General features: G+C 47.3%; 1 protein-coding gene across 1 annotated transcript in view; it reads right to left on the reverse strand.

Moving 5' to 3' along the window:
- Positions 1-20,444, reverse strand: part of Sorl1 (sortilin-related receptor, LDLR class A repeats-containing) — a 159,589-nt gene that overhangs the window by 122,324 nt on the left and 16,821 nt on the right. The window contains exons 2-5 of the mRNA NM_011436.4: positions 19,396-19,512; positions 12,113-12,238; positions 5,277-5,438; positions 2,913-2,980 (exon numbers count right to left, since the gene is read on the reverse strand). Coding sequence (NP_035566.2) covers positions 2,913-2,980; positions 5,277-5,438; positions 12,113-12,238; positions 19,396-19,512 — 473 coding nt within the window. The remainder of the gene's footprint in view (positions 1-2,912; positions 2,981-5,276; positions 5,439-12,112; positions 12,239-19,395; positions 19,513-20,444) is intronic.

A 20,444-nucleotide genomic window follows, 5' to 3' on the forward strand; every position in this document is an offset into this window, starting at 1 on the left:
GCACACAGACATGTGAACATTATACGCCATACATAACACAAAGGCTCAGAAAAAAAGAACATGATCCAAACTGGTTCAAAAAGATTGTTCTGCCTGTGTTCTGAGGATGAACTGCCAGAGGACAAGAGTGACCCCAGAGAGACAGCTAAGACTCATGAGCAAGAGCAGTGGCTTCGTTCAGGTAAAGCCGTAATTGAGCAGGCAGTTCTGGGTAGGCAAGTAAGGTCATTTAGGGGCTGGGGAGGTGGCTCAGTGGGTAAAGCACTTAACCATGCAAGCACAAGGACAGGCATTCAGGTCCCTCAAACTAAAGAAAAACACAGGCAGGTGTGGAAGCCCTGTAATCCCAGCACGTTGGAGGCAGAGAAGGTTTCCTGGAGCAAGACTGCCTTTGCTGGCTAGGAGAGTCAGACCAGTGAGCTCTGGATTCACAGAGAGACCCTCTCTCAACAGACACGGTGGAGAGTAATGTCGGAAGACATGGGTGACAACTCCAAGCCTTTTACGTGTACATACATGAGACAAACATGTCTATCCACACGTACACAAACACACACCACATACACACATACACGGGTCACTGAACCCACAAGATATCCAGATGGAGAAAGTGTGGAGCTTAAAACAAACGTAGAATCAACGATCACAATGTCTTCCATTCTTTTCTGCCTTTTTTGTTTTGTTTTGTTTTCCCTCTCTTTCTTTCTTAAGACAAGGTCTTATTACGTAGCCCTGGCTGTCCTGGAACTGGCTGTGTGATCAGACAGAATGGCTTCAAACACACCAAGATCCACCTTCCTTTGCTGCCTGAGGGTTGGGATCAAAAGTATGCTCCACCACATCTAACAACAATGTCTAGAAAACTGATCCTAGATGCTCTGGACAAAGTGACAAGGACCCCTGCAAAAGGACGCTAAAGAGTCAATTCCAGAGACATTCGTTTGTGCTTTCTCTCTATTATTCATGGGAACAGAATGACCAAAAGAAGACAGACCCACTTGCCTTATAACCAAGTCCCAAGAATCTGTTCCCACTCACTGCACATGTGCAAATAGCTGTGGTCAAGATCTTGCATTCCACTGTGGTCACATTACACGGTGACAAGCGGTAGCAATACTTAGGCACAGGAATCATTGACAGACACTCTGTCTGCTTCACTCTCTTCAAAACCTTCAGTGGTTACCTAGTGCACTCAGAATTCAGTCAAAATACCTTCCTCAAACATTGCAGATTCTTTAATTTTGCTTTATGTGTATGTGTGTGTATGTGTGTTTGTGTGTGTGTGTGTGTGTTTGTGTGTGCGTGTGTGCGTGCGCGCACACTCGCGAATGAGTATGCAGACCACAGTGCAAGCACTGTACAGAGCTCAGAGAACAGCTTATAGGAGTTAGTCTTCTTCTACCTATGGCTTCTGGGAATTGAACTCAGGTCAAAAGTCTTGGCAGCAAGCACCTTTACCTCTTGAGCCATATGTCTGTCCCTCAGTACTAAAGATTCTTACACAATTTCTCTTCACAAACACGAAACAACACATTGTCCAAACATAAAATTCAGTATTCCCCACCCGAGTACCACAGTAACACACAGCTGCTTCCAGCCAGCTAGCTCCCATCATGAAGTCCTGTTCGCTACAACCATCTACAGCATGCTATTTCCTGCTTCCCCCTTGCCACTCACAGCCTGGATCAGAGGAGCCAGGGTTGCCTGGTACTTTCATGCTTCCACCAAAATGTGTGGCGTGTATACCAAATGCCTTTTCTGACGTCATAAACTACACTCTCCTCCACAACTGTATCCAAAGATTTTGTTTAGCTGGCATTACAAAAACAAAAAACAAAACCAACCCATGTAATAGATGTAACAAAGTCTGGATTTTTATACCATGGAAAAAAAATCCCTGGTGCGATAATAATGCCCTGAACATGCAAGTGTAGGGGCTCTAAGACATGCAAGAGTCTCAAGGTTACCCCAGGTTGTCTAACCAACTGCAAAGCATCCCCTTCCCCACCCCCACCTGGTAAGTTTGCTCCAAGTTCTACTTCTCAGGTCAGAACAGCATATTGCTTGATCCAAATGCCCCTCACTTCACAGGAGAGCAAAGAGCCCATCCACTGTCCACTGGCACAGTTAAAGTCTGCTTATTCTGAACACTGTTCTCAGCTGGAAGTTGTCAAACCTATAGGAGGTAAGGCCTGGCTAGCAGAAGGTGACCAGGTGTCTTAGTCAAGGTTTCTATTCCTGCACAAACATCATGACCAAGAAGCAAGTTGGGGAGGAAAGAGTTTATTTGGCTTACACTTCCATACTGCTGTTCATCACCAAGGAAGTCAGGACTGGAACTCAAGCAGGTCAGAAAGCAGGAGCTGACGCACAAGCCATGAAGGGATGTTCTTTACCGGCTTGCTTCCCCTGGCTTGCTCAGCCTGCTCTCTTATAGAACCAAGACTACCAGCCCAGAGATGGCACCACCCACAAGGGGCCTTTCCCCCTTGATCACTAATTGAGAAAATGCCTTACAGCTGGATCTCATGGAGGCATTTCCCCAACTGAAGCTCCTTTCTCTGTGATAACTCCAGCCTGTGTCAAGTTGACACAAAACTAGCCAGTACACCAGGTCAGGACTTAAGGTCATACCCTGTCCCTAGTTCCTTCCTCACCCTGTCTCCAGGTCTGATGTGATGTGAACAGTCTCATGCAGCCCCTCCCACTGCCACAGACTCCCCCCACCCCCACCCCCACCCCCTATCCTTCCTCAGCATCTCAAACCGTCACCCTTTGATACCAGGAGCTGAAATAATCCTCTTGTTACTGTCAGATATTTTGGTCCCAGTCATGCCAATGAACTAATCTAAGTTGATGGAGCCAAGGGTTTTGTTTGTTTGTTTGCTTGTTTGTTTCGTGGCACAACTTACCAAGAGAAGGACTTCACGTGTTCCTGAATCATGATCCAGGTCTGGCCAAAATCATCTGACTTCCATAGCTGCAGAGACCAAAATGACAAGAAGCAGTCATGACATGAGAAGAGATGCATATCCCCACCATATGATAGCCCCCAGCACGAACTGGAGCCTAGCCCTCCACGGGGCGCTGTGAAGACCTGCTCTCAGGCACAGTACAGCAAGCAGGAGCAGAAGGAAGGACAGATCTGTTTTCTAGAACGGCTGGGAGGAAAAATGAGGACAACTTGCCTGCCACTTACGGGTTGTGTCACTGCTTGAGTGAGGAGGTGTCAGAATAGGAGACTTGCCTAGCATGTGTAAGGCCCGGGGTTCCTTACCTAGCACTGCAAAAAACCAAAGCAAGAAATGGGGGAACAATGCAAGTATCCACTGGGGTACAGATGGAGTGATATGCAGGCTATCCATACAACAGTTTATGACCCTCCTTGCAAACGAAATGTGATCCTGGCACACCCTGGAGTCCAGGACATTGAAAACACTGTGCTAAGTGAAGTAAGCCAGACACAAAAAGACAAATCAGATGGCTTCACTTCTATGAGGGATCCAGGGAGCCAAGATCAGAGACTGAAAGCACTATGGTGGCCAGCAGGGGCTGGGGGAAGGAGAGGCAGCAGGGAGTATGGATTTAACATAGACGGGGTTCAGATCTACAAGACAGAGTTCTGGAGCTTGGTAGTGGTGATATTGCACCGTATAAATGTAACCCATATCCGTCAACTGAACGCACAAAAAGTTAAGATGATAAAATGCTCTAAAAAAGAAACATAGACTAAAAAGAGAACTGAAATACAATCTGTAGGCTATGGGAATGGCTTGGTGGTGGCAGAATTCTCACCTGCCATGTAAGATGCCCTGGGTCTCATACCTAGCATTAAATAAGTAAATATGCCTCGGTCGTTTCTGCTGACTGCAGAGGGCACTAGCTAAGCCCAGAGCACAAAGATCAACTGAATGTCTGAACTTAGCCGGTGACTTTAGCCAGCTCATCTTTATCAAATCCCCACAACCTATAGACACCAGAGGCTTCCATGGTCCCTGGCAGAAAAGATTAAGAAGCCTGAGACCAAACCTAACAATTGTCCACCTCCACTGGTAAACTGACCCTGCCCCTAAGCTTAGGTTACTCCCTAAGGCTTGCAACGGTAAACAGATCTGTGTTTTGGTTAAACAACCTCAGAGCAAAAGAACTGTTTCAAGGCTCTTCTGAGCAAAAGCATTCAAGCCTTCCCAGCCAGAACTTATACAGAACCTGAAGAGTTCACAGGTTTATGCAACAAGACACATTGGAGCCTTGAGACAGAAACCCCCACAGGCTCTCTGTCCCCTGTTAGTTTCCTTGAAACTTGATTCACAATGGGAAATAGACATCATTCGCTTTAGAACTCATGGGCACGCACAAATACAGAGGAAGACTATTAGCGTTTAATATGCTATTAACGTTTATAATAACCTCAAATGCAAGTGCTGTGTGCTTAAGGTGGGGCCAAGATAAAGATGAGCGAGAGGCATGAGGGCCTGAGTCCAATCCCAGTTTGTCAAAAGTCAAACCAAATCAAGGCAGCACAGAACAGAAAAGTCAAACAGGAGTATGCCCAGAAGCCACAAAAGAGCTCAGGCTCCAAACTTCTCATGTGACTCTCTCTAACCAAATGTCTGGGCCTCAACTTACCCACAGGCTTGCAAAGATGCATATACAGCAAGGAAGGCCTGCCTAGGGCTGAAGTCACAGGACCTGCCAAGTGTTGGGCGCTGGGTGCTGGCAGGGACATAGAGAGAGAGAGTGCCAAGAGGAGTATACTTTTCCTTAGCTGTGGTAAGTGAAATAGAAGCTACGAAGGCTAAGCCTGAGTGAAGAGGAGGGAGGAGGTGAGGTCATGAAAAGGACATGTAATCCACCCAAGCAGAGCAGAGGATTTCAAAAGAAACACATGTGTACATGCGTGAACACACACACGCACATGCACACACACACACATACACACACACACATACATACACACATACATACACACATGCACATATACACACAATGAACATACACACACATACACACATACATACATACATACACACATACACACACATGCAAACACACACACATACACACACAATGCACATACACACATACATACACACACATACACACATACATACACACACATACACACACACATGCACATACACACACATACACACACACACAATGCACATACACACATACATGCACACACACACATACACACACAATGCACATACACACACACACACACACACACACACACACACATGTCAGTCTGTGTTCCAGAAGGTTCTTACCTGCTTGTTGGGGTGAGACCTGTCAAAGCCCAAGAGGAGGTTGGAGGCCTTGCTATGGAGGAGGAGATCAGCCGCCCGGAATGGGATGGAGAAGCCATGGATAGTGCTGCAGAAGTCAAATGTGATCCAGAGGTATTGGGCGTAAGCATCCACAAAGATGTACTGCAAGACAGAACAGGCAATCTCAGAGCAGTGTCTGGCACACCAGAGCCGCCTGACAGGTCCCCAAACCATGTCCAAGTAACCCTGGGTGAGTGGGCATGGCACTAACAGGGCTTCACCTTCTTCCTCTACAGCTCCTGGCAACCAAAAGATGCTGGATGCATCAAACCAGGCTTGGTTAGGATGGGGGCAGGGCAGGGAGATAACTCATGAAGAAGGTTCCTACCTTGCATATATTAGGACCTATCTTTAAGAAAGAAAGAAAGAAAAAAAAAAAAGGTGGGCAGTGCCTGTGGACCAGTACCAGAAGTTGACCTCTATCCCTCATGTGACACCCATATAGAAAGGATTGCAGAGACAGGCCAGGTAAGACTACAAAGGAAGCCTGTTTAACCAGGTCATGAGGCTGGCAAACTTTTTTTTTTTTTTATTCCTTCCCATTGACTTGGCCAACTTGGCTACTCTTGCTCACTGGCAAGCCACTTGGTTACAGTCAGAAGGTGGCTACTGGCAGCCAGAACACAGATGCCCATCAGATTAGCTGAACCTGGATAGGGGCTGCCATCACCCCATGCATCTTCTGAGCAACCATAGATCATGCCTTTCCAGGAAAACCATTAAGGTCTCTACATCTAAGACGTGGTTCTCCTCTTTGCTCTTACGCCAGGTGACTGTATGACCCCCAGGAGCCAACTGCGCTGCTGAAACTGGCTGTGGGAAGCAGGGGCCATGGCCTTGTTTTACTTCTTCATACGTCAGTGACTTTAAACAAGTTCTACTTGAATGGCGGCAGCTGCCACCTCCAGACTTCATGAAGACCAGACTAAGGTTGTATAATTTAACACGTGAAGACTGCAGATTCCATCAGCTATATGCTAGGTGTGCCGCCGTCATGTCACGGTCCAGAATCCTTTCCTAGGTGGCAGAGCCTACATGAGAGGTGGACATGCCCACGGCTCGCCACAGATGGAGGGTAAGTGAGCGGTGACACAGATGGACCACTGTGAGAACCTGTCCAGCCCCAAGTATCAGAGGCTACAATGTAGAAGAGGTAGTCACTGAAGAGTGGGTGGGAATTAGTGTGTTTTCTGTTGCCATGGGGAAAAAAAAAATGACCAAAACCAACTTAGTGGGGGAAGGATTTATTTGGCTTATATGGCCCAATCATAGCTCATTGCTGAGGAGAGTTAGGGTAGAAACTCAAGCAAGAGCAGAAGCAGGAACCATGGAAGAAAGCTGCTATCTGGCTTGCTCCCCATGGCCTGTTCAGTTTGCTTTCTTAGACAACCCAAGACCACCTGCCTAGGTGTAGCAGCACTCATAGTCAGCTGGACCCCTTCCATATCAACTTAATAATCAAGAAAATGCCCCCACAGACTTGACTATAGGCCAGTCTGACAGAGGCAAATTCTCAGGTGAGGTTCCCTCTAACCAAACAACTCTAGTTTTGTGTCAAGTTGACCAAAATTCACCAGCACAGAAGGTATAATTCTACAAGGAAAGAGCACTGCAGGTCTGGGTTAATGTGACTTTGGGTACAAAGTAGGGAGTTAGGTACTAGGATATAGGTTTGATGACAGGCTCAGAGGCCTAAGAAAAAGAAAGAAAGAAGCCAGGGAAGCTCAGTTGAGACAGGAACCTGGGCGTGGCAAGGACGGGCGTGCTCCCAGAAGAACAAGAACGGGGGCCCCAAGGACCAGACAATGAATCAGAGACAGAGCAGAAGGGACCCAGCGCCACCCACAACCAGTTCTTCACATTCTACAAGGCAACCAAGGCAAGGGAATCAGTCCAAGGACATCTCCCTCCATGACACATGAGCTTCCATCTTCACATCCCTCTCAGCAGCCTGCACAGAAGCTGCCCTGCCCCAGGTCCCTCCTTCCTTCTTCTTGGCCTGTCCCTCCTGCGTTCTCTCTCCTGTACTTCCTCCCCAGCATCTAATGTAAATCTCACACTCGGCAGCAGCCTCATTAAATCTGAGAAAAAAAAAGGTAGTAAATGTTTTGAAAGCAAGAACTACTCTAAGCAAACTCAATGCAATAGAAACAATTATGAGCCCAGCAAGAGCATTATAATGTGGCCATGGATGTCTTCCCTAAAAATAGCCTGCCTCCCTGCTCCCAAACCATCCTGGCTCCTTGAGAAGGAAGGTGGTGCTCTCAATCAGAAAGGATTGCTCCAGAGAAATCTGTGTCATGCCTTCCTACAATATCAATTTGTGAGTGTAAAATACCATACTGATTATGATAAGCTAATTTTTGTTTGTTTCTCTTTGGTTGGTTGGTTGGTGGGTTTGGTTGTTGGTGAAGAACACTTGCTCCATGATAGGCAGGGAACTAGAAGTTTCCCAGGCTATGTCTTGTTTAGACTGTTCCTCATTCACAGTGACTCAGTGTTTTGGGTCATTCTGTCACACCCCCCCCCCCTTCTAATAACGAGAACACCGAAGCTCGTGGCAGCTAAATGCCCGAGATGACGCAGGAGCGGAGTCAGAGCCAGCTGGTGCAGAGCCCAGTTTTAAACAGCCCATCAATCTTTAGTGCTCTCCGAACCAGAAGCAGCATCCCCTGACCTCAAAGCATTTCACTGTGGGCTTTAACGCACGCGTGCACCTCTTCCCCTCGAATGTTCCTCAGCTTTCCCCTGAGACTCATCCCCCTATACCTTCTGCTCCACCCCTCTGCAGCCCCCATGCCCCTCCCATGACAACCTTGGACTTCGATTCTCTGCAGATTCCTCATCCCTACCTCCCTGCTTGGATGCTTAGAGTCTTATGATGTCCTTTACCAATGCAGTATTCTTCCACACAGCCTCAACCCTGCCTTTAACACTCGATACTGAGTGCTTGCTACCGTTCCGATGTGGTTGGTCCTATACAGGTCTACAGATTAGAAGCTTGACCCTTGGAGAGGCAACGTTAAGTGGTGGTGCCATTAAAGAGGTGGCCTCTCAGGACTGGGAATGGGAAGATGACTCAGTCAACACAGTACTTGTTCAAGTTGAACTGAGTCTGGATCCTCAGCAGCCACACAAAAAGCCAGGTGTCATGGTTCCTCCTTCCAATCCCATCACTGAGAACTAATGCTTCATTTTTTTTCAGACTTTTCTCTGCTCTTTCTGCTCTAATTCACCACACATATTAGAAGGAGCCACACTTCCCAAAAGGTTCCTGCCCACCACTCCCAGACTCAGAGATTCTCTCGGTGCTCCCCACTGTCCTCAAGGTCAAAGTCAATCCCTTCTACTTCCAAATGGCAGACAGGGTGGCAATACTGAGCGTCCTGCACCGATGCCATGAGCCAGCTTCCCGGAGTCTCTTCACCAACGCCTTCCTCCTACGTGTAGGCCCCTACCAACTCTGCTCCCACTACTGACCTCAGATGTCTACACTAAGCCCCATTCTTAATCCACAGCATCCCAGAGGGCCGTATCACCTCAAATCATCCCCGTTCCACTTAGAAACAGGCTTCACTCGCCACCCACAGCATCTCGTATACCTTGATGCTATGTCACATGGCACAAACCGAATATTCTACCTTAAGTCTTAGGAGGCCTTAAGAGTCTTAAGTCTCTAAACACCTGGCTGGTGGGGTCTGTGGTGGCCAACCACACGGACTGTCCAACGGACCTGACCTACTGTTTCCTAAATTGAGATCTCAGAAGCATCTCTGCCTACTCTAACCTCAGCAGCCTGTTTGCAATCTCTTAGCTTCCCAGAGCTACTTCTGCAAAGATAAAGTGAGAGTACTGGATAGTTCGATGTCAACTTGTCACAAATTGGGATCATCAGAGAGGAGGGAGTCTCAATTGAGGCCACAGGTAAGCCTGAAGGGCAGTTCTTATTTAGTGATTGATGGAGGAGAGCCCAGACTACTGTGGGTGGTTCCATCTCTGGAATGGTGGTCCAGGGCTCTATTAGAAAGCAGACTGGCTGAGCAAGCCATGGGAGTAAGTCAGTAAGCAGCACTCTCCATGGCCTCTGCATCAGCTCCTCCCTTCGGGTTTCTGGTCCACTTGAGTTCCTGCCCTTACCGTTTTTGATGATGATCTGTTATTTGGAACTGTGTCTAAGATAAACCCTTTCTCCCCCAAGTTGCTTTGGTCATGGAGTCTCATGGCTGCCATAGAAACCCTAACTGAAGACAGTAGGTTACAGATTTATCCACACAGTGGACTTTCTCCAGCTTTGATGCAGGAACCCAGTTATGATGGTGAGTTGGAAGCACAGAGGAGGCAAGCAGGGAAAGAAGACAAACAAACCGTTTCCTATGTCCCCACATCCACCCTCAGCCTGGATAAGGACTGGATTCATCTGCATTCCTGCTAAGGTTAGACTGTAAAAGCCAACCATGTCTCCATGGAGAGTGACTGCCTGCATGGCTGTGGGTGCCTCTAAGGCTAGGAGGGCTTCCAGATGGCCAGACCTAAACATCGGATCAGGGAGCAGCATACAGGACCAATTAGCCAGCAACAGAATATATGTTTTGTGTACAGGCAAAGGCACAGATGATCCTCTTTCCCAATCCACAGCGCCTCCATATTGTTGCTTCTTGCTGTCCAGGCCTTCCATAGCTACTGCTGGCAGCCACATGAGACACTGCCAGCCCCACTAAACATCCTTACATAGCCTGGGCCCAGCACTGTACTCTTAACACCAAGGCACCCAGCCCTGTGTGGCTTTTCTCAGGAAGTGGTTTAAGTGTCTGGTGGGGGCAGTATCTGCCTTGCAGGGGACAAAGGTAAAAGAAGCCCCACCAGTACAGTAAATGTCATCACGTCCTTCCGGAGATATCTGGGGAGTGTGACGGCTTTGTCTGGGGAAGTAGGTGCGCACCATGCACCTGAGCTATAAACACACTGTCCCCACCTCTCTGTGCAATGCCAAAGTCTCTTTATGGTGACCATTCAGGTATCCCTGCTCCCCTCTTAGCCCATCATGTCAGATGCTCTACACCTTCTGCAGACCAGATGCTCCAAAAGCTCAGGTCTTCTGTCTGCTCTAAGGAAGTTCACGGGCACACAAAGCATCCTTCCTGTCTTCAGCTTTGTGGTCTACAAGCTGTGGTCTAATTAGAAACGGGGAGGAAGGTCACCTTGCCTACATTTGGACCCTAAACTGGAGAGGGTATACTGGTACTAAAGCAGGGGAGAGTCCAGGGTGTGGGGAAGGAGGCTTCAGGGCCAGGACTTTAGCCCAAGCTGTGAGCTGGGGTGGAGACCTAGCAGTGACAATCATCATTACGAAAGCACACTCTGGTAACAATCAGAGAACCATCCAGAAGCAGCAGCCAGGCCCTTAGCATCCCGGATACAGCATCTCACCTCTTACAATCCCATAATAAGGTGGCCACTCCCCACCTCTAGGGCCCTCAAGACCAGCCTGACTCATCATAAGGTAGGGGCGGGAGGTGAAGTGAAGACCAGAGTCAGTTCCTCCAATTTCTCCTTGCTTTCCCCTTGGGAAGTGTACAGCTAACTGCCCATTACCCTGAGGTCACCAGGCAGGACTGTTGATTTATCCAGCAGGTACCAGTAACACCGGTGCCGGTAAGGAGTCACTGCCTGGAAACATCTTAAGCACTTCCTCCTAAAGCAGGGCTGGCCAGGCCCCCAGGAAGTGGGGAGGAGGAAGCGGGGAGGACTGGGAGGGGGAGAATGACAGGACATCTTCACAAATCCAGCAACTAAAAGGACCCTCCCAGACCCAGCTCCCTCCTGAGAAGGTCTGTTCTGATTGGTCAGACAACCAACCACATGACTTGTTAAATCTTTTTAATGCAGCCTTTGCTAAAAGACCCAAGGCAACCTGAGAAACCAACATGGAGGCCTTGGAAGGACTCTGTGGCCTTGGCCCAGCGGGTCCTTCTGGACAGGCAGAAGCTAGCCGCTCCCTTCACCTCAGGAAGCTTTTACTGCGGAGGTTGTTTTCTACCCTGGGACATTTCCTAGAAGCCATGAAATCTCTACCTCTAGAAACCTGGGGTCTAATATAACTCCCAGAGCAAAGAGTTACCAAGTAGCAGGAAAGCCTAGTAGGCTGTCAGGTTCCCTTCACACTCTGCCAGCTCCATCTGCCTGTGGCCCAGAGTAAGGTCAATGCTTTCTCCCAGTGCATGCCTGGGGCTACTGACCAAAATAGGAAGGTAACTGAGCGTGCTAAATGGGGAAGGTATGAGGTGTGGACACAGCCATACCTGTTTCTTAGAGTTTCTTTTCTGTATCTATATAAGTTTCCAAGGAGGGAAAAGAAAAAACACAAACACACAGAGAGAGAGAGAGAGAGAGAGAGAGAGAGAGAGAGACAGACACATGTTGATAAAGCCAACAAAAGAAACAGTTCAGCATCCACTCTTGGAGGCCCCATATTCGCCCTGTGTACCTAGGAAACGCTCCAGCCACCAGTGAGTCAGGCAATTTATTGGTTGGCAGACTTTCTGTGGTTGAACCTGCCCTTGTTTGTCCAGAAATCCTGCCTGACCAAGTACTCACTCGGATTATGCAAAGATCCACCTTGAGAAATGTATTCTGTCACCAACTCCCAAGAGCAGACTGAAAACCAGTAGCTGGTGACCCATCTGTGCTGCAAAGACAGTAAAGGGCTCCGTGGCCCAGTCCCCTTCAGTGCAGCCATCTTCCCAGAATGCACAGCTCCGAAAACAGAGCCTCCTTACCCTCTTGTTGTCAGCAGGGCTGTGGTAGAACTGGGAGATCACAGCTTCGCTGTTGTTGCCCACGCCAAAGTTCAGCTTCTCTGAAATCTTACTGAATGATTTTCCATAGTCGTAAGACACATACACCTGGAACACACCGAAGGAGAGAAAAAACACGAGTCAGAGAAGTGCTAAACAGAGCAGCCTCTAACTGATGTCCACATGCTTGCTCACTTCTACTCCTGATCCTGAAAGAGCATGGTCCCCTGGGGAGGCCCTGATATCACGAACTTCTGATGAGCATCACATGACCTACAAAGGAGAAGCATGTGACTTCTGTAACTGTCCTCAAAGATAGGATGGGCCGGGCAATAGAAAGCATGAGAACACTACAGCCACGCCTGCTCCTGGACCACGCAGTTCTCTCACTACAGAGGTCCCAGGATCAGTTGGCAAACACTGTCAATAGGACATCCTCCTCCTGCCAGGTGACGTGTTCCAGTCCAGATGTAGACAGAATGCACTCTGTCTCAGAAATTTGCTTTTGCATCTGTTGACATGTCCCCAACAGGTAATCAGGACAATTGAATTCTTCCTCCTTCAGCCAGGAAGTTGGCATTCCTGAAGACAGAAACCCATCAACGGCCTCCATGAGTGGAGAGGGAGGAGGTGCTGAGTGATAAAACATGCACAGAGGTTACAATGCCAGCGGGCTGGAGGGGGAGGCACAGAGATACAGCGTTGTCTAGAATGCATACCCCCTAGCACAAGCGTATACACATATGCACCATCCGTATCAGCACCCATCAGTGTTTTGTAACTTTGTAGCATGGGAGACCATAGCAGCAGAAGCAGCAAGATCCTGGACACTGCCAATGACTTGCTTTTCCACTGCCTCCTGGCTTCTAATAATACAGTAACCACAGAGACACAGCATCAGAACAACTGTCATTTACACACTGTGCACAGAGACAATGCTGATCCCATCACAGGGATGAGCTTGGGTCAGCGGCACAGCAACCCTACCTGGAGAGCGCAATTGCAAAGTCATGGCCCAGAGAACACCATAAGGTTTGTGAGATCGGGGACTTGCCCAGGTAACAGCAGAGGAAGTCAACAGGGCGGGGGCTGAAGAGATGGCACAGTGGCCAAGAGCACTTGCTGCTCTTCCAAAGGAATGGCGTTCCGTTCCCAGCACCCACATCAGAAAGCTCACAACCAAGCACTTGCAACTCTGACTCCAGGGATCTAACGTCCTCTTCTGGCCTCCTCTAGTACCTGCACGTACATAGGCATATACATAAATAAATAATAAAAATAAATCTAAAAGAAAAACATAAAAAAAGAACCAGGAGAGAGAGAGCCTCACCCAGGCTGCTGTGGGGTATCTGTAACCTAGACTTTACTGTCTGTGAGCTATGAAATACTAATATAATCAAGGGATGAAAAACAAACCTGACAGATGAATATCACAGTGTTATTTTTTTTTTCAATTACTTATGGGAAAGGTAATTGAGGGAGGCATGAAAGGAAAACAGCAGGCAATTTCCAAGGAGAGACTGGCTGGACTCAAGCCAGAAACTATAGTGTCATCCCCACCCATTTGATTCAACTACAAATGAGCCTTGAGAGTTTAACAGGAGCCAAGTCCAGTGCTGGGTGCCAGACACAGGGAGACACAAAAGACAGGGTCATCAGACAAGGATGGGCCTGTAAACACGTGAATGCTTGCTTGTTAATGAAGCCATGAACATATATTTAAGGACCCGAGGCTGGACGCAGGAAACAAGGGGTCATTACCGTTTAATAAATACGTGGCAAGGTGAAAGGAGGCAGGGTGTCTCTGCCTCTACGTGGGTGTTCGCAGGACGGTGCTGGCACAGGGCCAGCTAGCAGGTAGATGATAGTTCACAGATAACCTGAGTTATCATCAAGAGACCAGGTGGGACCTTCTTGCATTCTGCTTGCCAAAAATGAGCATGAAAGGTTGGGAAGCTATACCACGCAAACTTATGGCTTCTTAAATAGGAAACTGAGCAAGACCCCTTCAGACTCCAATATCCTGTGAGGTGATAATTCACTGTGAGAGGCGCAAATGGGGTCCTGTGTTTACATCAAAGCAGGGGTTTTTTTCAGTGTGTAATATTCCCTCCCACACATTTGGCCTCTGCCTCCGTGTAGCTTCGGGGTAGCTGGTGTACACAGCTTAGTCAACAAAGACTTAGGTAATGAACAAATATGCCTATAAACCAAAGAATGAGTAAATGAATGTGCAGAATCAATGAACAAGGAGAGTGAACCGGATTAATTGGTGAGTCATGGAGAAGATGGCTCTCGGTATCTGCCGTGGATTGGTTCCAGAGTCCCCATGGATACTAAAATCTGGTGACACACAAGTCTCTGACACAAAATAGCATAGAACCTACGCAGATTCTCCCACATACTTGAAACCATCGCTAAACAGCTTACCATAATTCAGATAATATATATCTTATAATACATGAATGGATACTTATTGTTTGTACTGCATTGTTTTAACAGTGACAAGGGAGGGGGAGGACTCTCTCTGTATTCAGAACGGATATAACCTTCTGCCCTCACATTTTTCTGCTCACAAGTGGCAGAATCACGGAGGTAGAGCTCACAGACACACAGACGATTCACGGACACACAGACGATCTGCTGTTACTGTTTCATTTTGAGATAATAAAATCTAAGCACCACAGCTGCAAAGGACTAGCCCAGGGTCACGCTGGCAGTAACTGGCATGGCTTTGCCAGTCTCTAGAGGTTCCGAGCCTGCTTGCTAGTCTTTTCTCTCTGCAAGTTACCCTCATGGTGATGGTCCCCTTCTCCATACTAATGTCAGGAAGTCTAGCTAGAAGGGAGAAGAGACCTAGGCAGGCAGAACACATAGACTTCCTGAGATTATCAACAACGGGGCTGCCATGGGGCATATGGAGGAAAAACATCTGCCTCAAGACACCTGCAAACAAACTGGACTGTCTCCAGAGTCTTACACTTAATAGAGGTTAAGAGGAAGTTGACAAGAACCAACCCTAGCCCTGAAGCCAATCCCGGGCCACTCATCAACCTGCCTTGCCTTGTCCGGGTGGAACAATTCAAACAAGCTATTTTTAGCCTATCCTTGTAACTTCTTACCTTCTCTTGGGCAGACACAGAGCCTTCTCAGGGCTCTTCTTAGGGAAAAATGGGCCTGGTTGACCTAGAGGTTACAGCTCACCGTCCGGACAAGCCAAAGCGGGAATTCAAAGCAAGAACCTGGAGGCAGGAGCTGACGCAGAGGCCATGGAGGATGCTGCTTCCTAGCTTGCTCCCCGTGGCTCCCTCAGCATGCCTTTCATACAATCCAGATTCCCTAGCCCAGGGTGGCTCTACTCACAGTGTTCTGGGCTCTTCCACATCAATTATTCAACAAGAAAATGCCCCACAGAGGAACCTACAGGCCGATCCAATGGTATTTTCTTCTCAATTGAGGTTCCCTCTTGCCAAATGACTCTAGCTTGTGTCAAGTTTAGGAAAAAAAAAAAAAAAAAAAAAAGCTAACCAGCAAGGGCACCAACCCTTGGGAGTAGGGGAGCTGTTTGTTTTTGCAGTACTGAAAAGCAACCCCACAACCTTGGACACCCCAAGCAATTGTTTTACGTACACTGAGCTGTAGCACTAGGCTGTACACACAGAGAACTGAATACAGTGGGATCAACGATCATGAACTAGAACCCCTAAAGCTGTCAGTCAAAATAAACTTTTCTCCTTATAAACAGATTGTCTCAAGTATTTTGTCATAGTAACAACAACAAAAACTGTAAGACGAGGATAATGTAAATTGCTTGGCTCAAAGTCAGATCATAAATGGCAGAGCCAGGACTCCAGCCCAAGCATTCTGATTTCAGATGCTCTATGTTCCATTAGCAAGGATGGGAGTTCTGCCACCCAGTTGGTCCAGGAAGAAACCAATCATCATATCACACTGGTCCACGGACAAGAAGAATGAGTCTGACTATTCATAGCATCTTGGTTGATTCTGACCCTCTGGTGGATAGTGTCCCTAGGTAGCATTTTGATCAATGACATTGCACCTGAGTACTCCCTTATGCCTGCTGGTAGTTGGTTGATTGTTTGTTATTGGGAATGGGAGGTACTGTATTTGTTTTTTGAATAGGAACTCATTCTGTAGCCCAGGTTAGGCTTGAACTCACAATCCCCCTGTCGCAGCCCCTTGAGTGCTAGTATCATTACCTTGTGTACAGCAGTACACAAGTACTTTCTGAAACACATCACCAGAAAGCAAAAGTAAAGAACTGGGCAGAGGCCGGCTGAAGCGCATCCTATGTTGTAGTTCTTCTGCTCATTGCAGGAACAGATCACCTTTGCAGGAGACCACCCTCAGCTAATGATTACTGATGACAGGTGGTTTGGTTTGGTTTGGTTTGGCTTTTGCTTATAAGTAAGCCATCTGGGATCCCAGTGTCCAGGCCCAGCCTTGTTTACATACAGAGTACTCCTGACCTCAGCCATTCTCGGCCCTTCAGGCAGGCCTTACCTGCACACAAGCTCTATCCCCTCAGATGGGGCCTTTCTGACCCATGCTTCCAGTCCTCTTTAAGGAACATTTGGATGCTCCCTTGCCAGTGCCACCGACTCGGCCTCTGAGTCACCGTTTATTTTTGCACTAACTTTTCACATCCGAACATTTCGGCTTTGGCAGCCAACTCTTTAATGCAGTTTGTACACGGACAGAAGAACATTCTGCCATCTCTACTTATTAACTCTGGACATTAAGTTTCCTTTCCATTTAATCTTCTCTCATATGTCACTGTAGAATAATGACAATAAGTTCTTCAAAACACATAAACATTTCCACAAAATAAGAGCTGAGTTGGACAGACTAGTGATATGTGGGTGGTCAAACACTCCCGGTTCACTCAAGACTGAGAGGGTCTAAGATGTGACCTTTCAGTGCTTGGCACACACACACACACACACACACACAAAAAAATGGGTCTTTCTGGTGATTCTAAGACCACGGTAGGACCTCCATTTTCATGATGTTCCACCCCACTCCCCCAATGACATGTTGAATGACCCGTTGTGAATTCATTTGTGCCCTAAATCCCTTTGCATGTCCAACAAAAATATTAAAAAATGCTTAAATATGTTCAGCTAAAATAGGTAAACAAAGACAAATAGTTTATAGGAAAGAGATTATTTTTCATGCATAAAACACCCTGAAGGTTTCTCAACATAGAATAGCATAGAGCTGGCTTTGGTGCCTAGAAGAGGCTCCTATTAAGAGGTACTAGACTAAATGTATACACAGGTAACTACAGAGCATCCCCAGCCAGCAGGCATTCATACACAGCCACCCACGTGTGACCACAGCTACTGCTTGCAAACCTTGAACATATTTATTTATAAATTGGTCTAAGTTGTTGCCCGAAACAAGCCCAGCCTTGTCAAGAGCAAAACACCCAGACTAGCCATTATCTGCATTATCTCACACTCCATGGCTCAGAATGCTCTCTAGGCAGCCTGCAGCTGATAGGCAGCCCTTCTGTAAGCATCCCTGACTGTGGCCACCCTAATCAACTTCTCTAGAAAACATCCTGAGACTAACTCTGAATACACCCAACCCAGACAGCAGGTACACAGACAGGGAGCTCTCAGACCCCAAACGCACACCCACGAATCACAAAAGCACCTTTAAAGCAAGAGTATAGAAAGCTCTGGCCAGAATGCATACAATGGAAGGTCTACAGCATGTTCTATGTACAAGGTCACCCTTGTGAAGAAGGTAGACAGCCACCCAAAAGCAGAGCAATTGCTTTGCCCACAAGGAGAAGCCTGGACCGTAGACTTGGGAGACAAAGACCAGCTCTGACCCTACGTTTTTACTTGGCCTAGGTAATATACTTTATCTGCCTACTGGTAAGACTTAGCAGTTTTTCACAAAAAAAAAAAAAAAAAAAAAAAAAAAAAGACTTCTGGACTGGGGTTGAAAGCTCAGTGGCAGAGAGGTTGCCTAGCATGTGCTAGCCCCTAGATTCCATCCTCAATACCAGAGAATAAAACCAATGACCTATATGGCCTTGTGCTGAAAAATCAGATCTGGCTGTACTGGGCCAGTAACCTGCATGGCTCCCACATCCTAAGACCTGTTTCAGCACGGCCCTGAGAAGTGTTTCTGCTGCTTCTTAATGCCTCTCTCTCTACCACTCACCAAGCACCAGACACCACACTGAAATCAAGAGACAGACAATGTTTCTTGAGCCTGTGTCTCCTTTTAAAGGTGCAGAAATGGCCTATCCAAGGCAAGCCTGGTCTGCATAGAAAGCTGCAGACTAACCAGGGCTGCATAGTGAGGCCCTGTCTCAGAAAAAAACAAAAACAAACAAACAAACACCCTTGGAGGTAGCTTTCTGGCCCCATCCTGGATCTGGGGCTCGTGCGCAGGCTTCTCAGCTTGTAAACTTGTTTTTATTTCTTCAAATCATCTAACCAAAACATCATCATCATCAACAGAAACAGTGGAAATTAGAAATTAAGAGAATTTGTGTCAGGCAGACATGGTGGCTCCGGCTCAGCAACCCAGCACTAGAAAGGCTGAGGCTGGAGGACTGCAAAGTTCAAGGCCAGCCACAAGACAGCCAAAGAAGCTATGGAGTATGCTAGAGAGTGAGACCCTGTAACAAAACAAACAAACAAACTTGATAGATGATAGATAGATAGATAGATAGATAGATAGATAGATAGGATGATAGAAGATAGAGAGATAGATGATACAAGATAGATGACTGACAGACAGATCCATAGGAGATATATAGAGAGCATGGATATACATGCAGATAAAGGGATAGTATATGATGAGTAAAGAAGAAACAGACATCATCTGTCAATAGCTCATCAATCTTGTTGGCATATGGAAAAAAAACAAAACAAAAACAGTTTAACTTGATCTGGACCAGCTCCAAGTCAACTCAGCACTAGAGTGCTCTTTGGCACTTAGTGGAGCTATGAGTGCAGACCACCTGTGAGCTTTAGACCTATCAAGGCAGACTACCTATGACGTCACAAAGTCACCCTACACTGCACACATCTCCTTGGATGCCTCCACTCTGTGTGCAGTACACGAGGGATGCACGCATTACTTTCCATATCTCTTCACTGATGTATAGTCCTTACCATCCATCCCTAACTACCCACTATTTTTTTTTCTGACATGACAACCTATTAGATCAGAAAGGGCATGTCACCAGGAGGACCCAGAGCCACACAGATACTTACATCACTGCTCTTGGGCCTTGCCAACGCCAGGCTGTCTCGGGCTAATGCCACGATCACGTTGCTTTTCTCTCCGGCCCAGTGCACCACCATCTGATTGTGGGAGTCATTCAGACTGACCTGAAAGAGACCAAAAGGAAATCAAGACCCACAGTGACCGACAGCCACACACATTCCAAATCAGGTCTCTTAGTCCTCCTCTGTCACTCAGACTCTGAGATGGGAAGTGTGGGGGTCAGGGCAGACGCTTCTCACTGCCCTGCAAGTTCTACCATTAGCACCTTCCTCAGGAAGAAACACCAACCCCTTTTGTAATCGGTGACCCTGTGCATTTAACCAGACTGCAGAAAATCTTCCCAGGATAGCACTACCCAAGGGACTACTTGCTTTGTTTTATCGTTGTTGACGTCAGTCCCCAGCTACGCTGATCTTTACTCTGTGTGTGTGATGTGCACCTGTAAAACTGTAAACGAATCACTGAAATGTCCTGTTTGTTCAAAACGAAATTCTCCATAGGCTTGAAATCGTGGGATGGGAGAGGGCTAGCTAGTTAAGGATGGGCAATGAATGGAAGGAATAGCTGGTCTTTTTTAAAATTTACATTTACACATATTTAGCAAGCACGTGCACACACACACACACACACACACACACGCGCACACGCACACACACGCATGAACGCACTACAGAGCATGTGTGGAGCTCAGAGAACAGGACAACTTCCTTGGAGTCAGGCCTCTCCCTTCAACCACATGGTTCCTGGAATTGAATTTAGGTTATCTGTCTTGGCCACAAGCACCTTTACCTCCTGAGCCATCTCACCCATCAGCAGGAAAAACCAGATGGTCTGCAGCATGGTAGGATGGCTATCATTGGCAACAAGCCACCACGCCCGGCTAATTGTATTCAAAAATGAAGGAGATTTTAAGTAGTCTCCCCGCTGACTCTGACTGGGGTGTCTGTCTCTTAGTTCCCCAACCGTTCCCTGAATGTACCAGTTATCTCTATCGCACACCCCCTGAAACATCTTCACACTGTACCTCGGGAACACG

The sequence above is a fragment of the Mus musculus genome, chromosome 9 (genome assembly GCF_000001635.26).
Source record: "Mus musculus strain C57BL/6J chromosome 9, GRCm38.p6 C57BL/6J".
Lineage (NCBI taxonomy): Eukaryota > Metazoa > Chordata > Mammalia > Rodentia > Muridae > Mus > Mus musculus.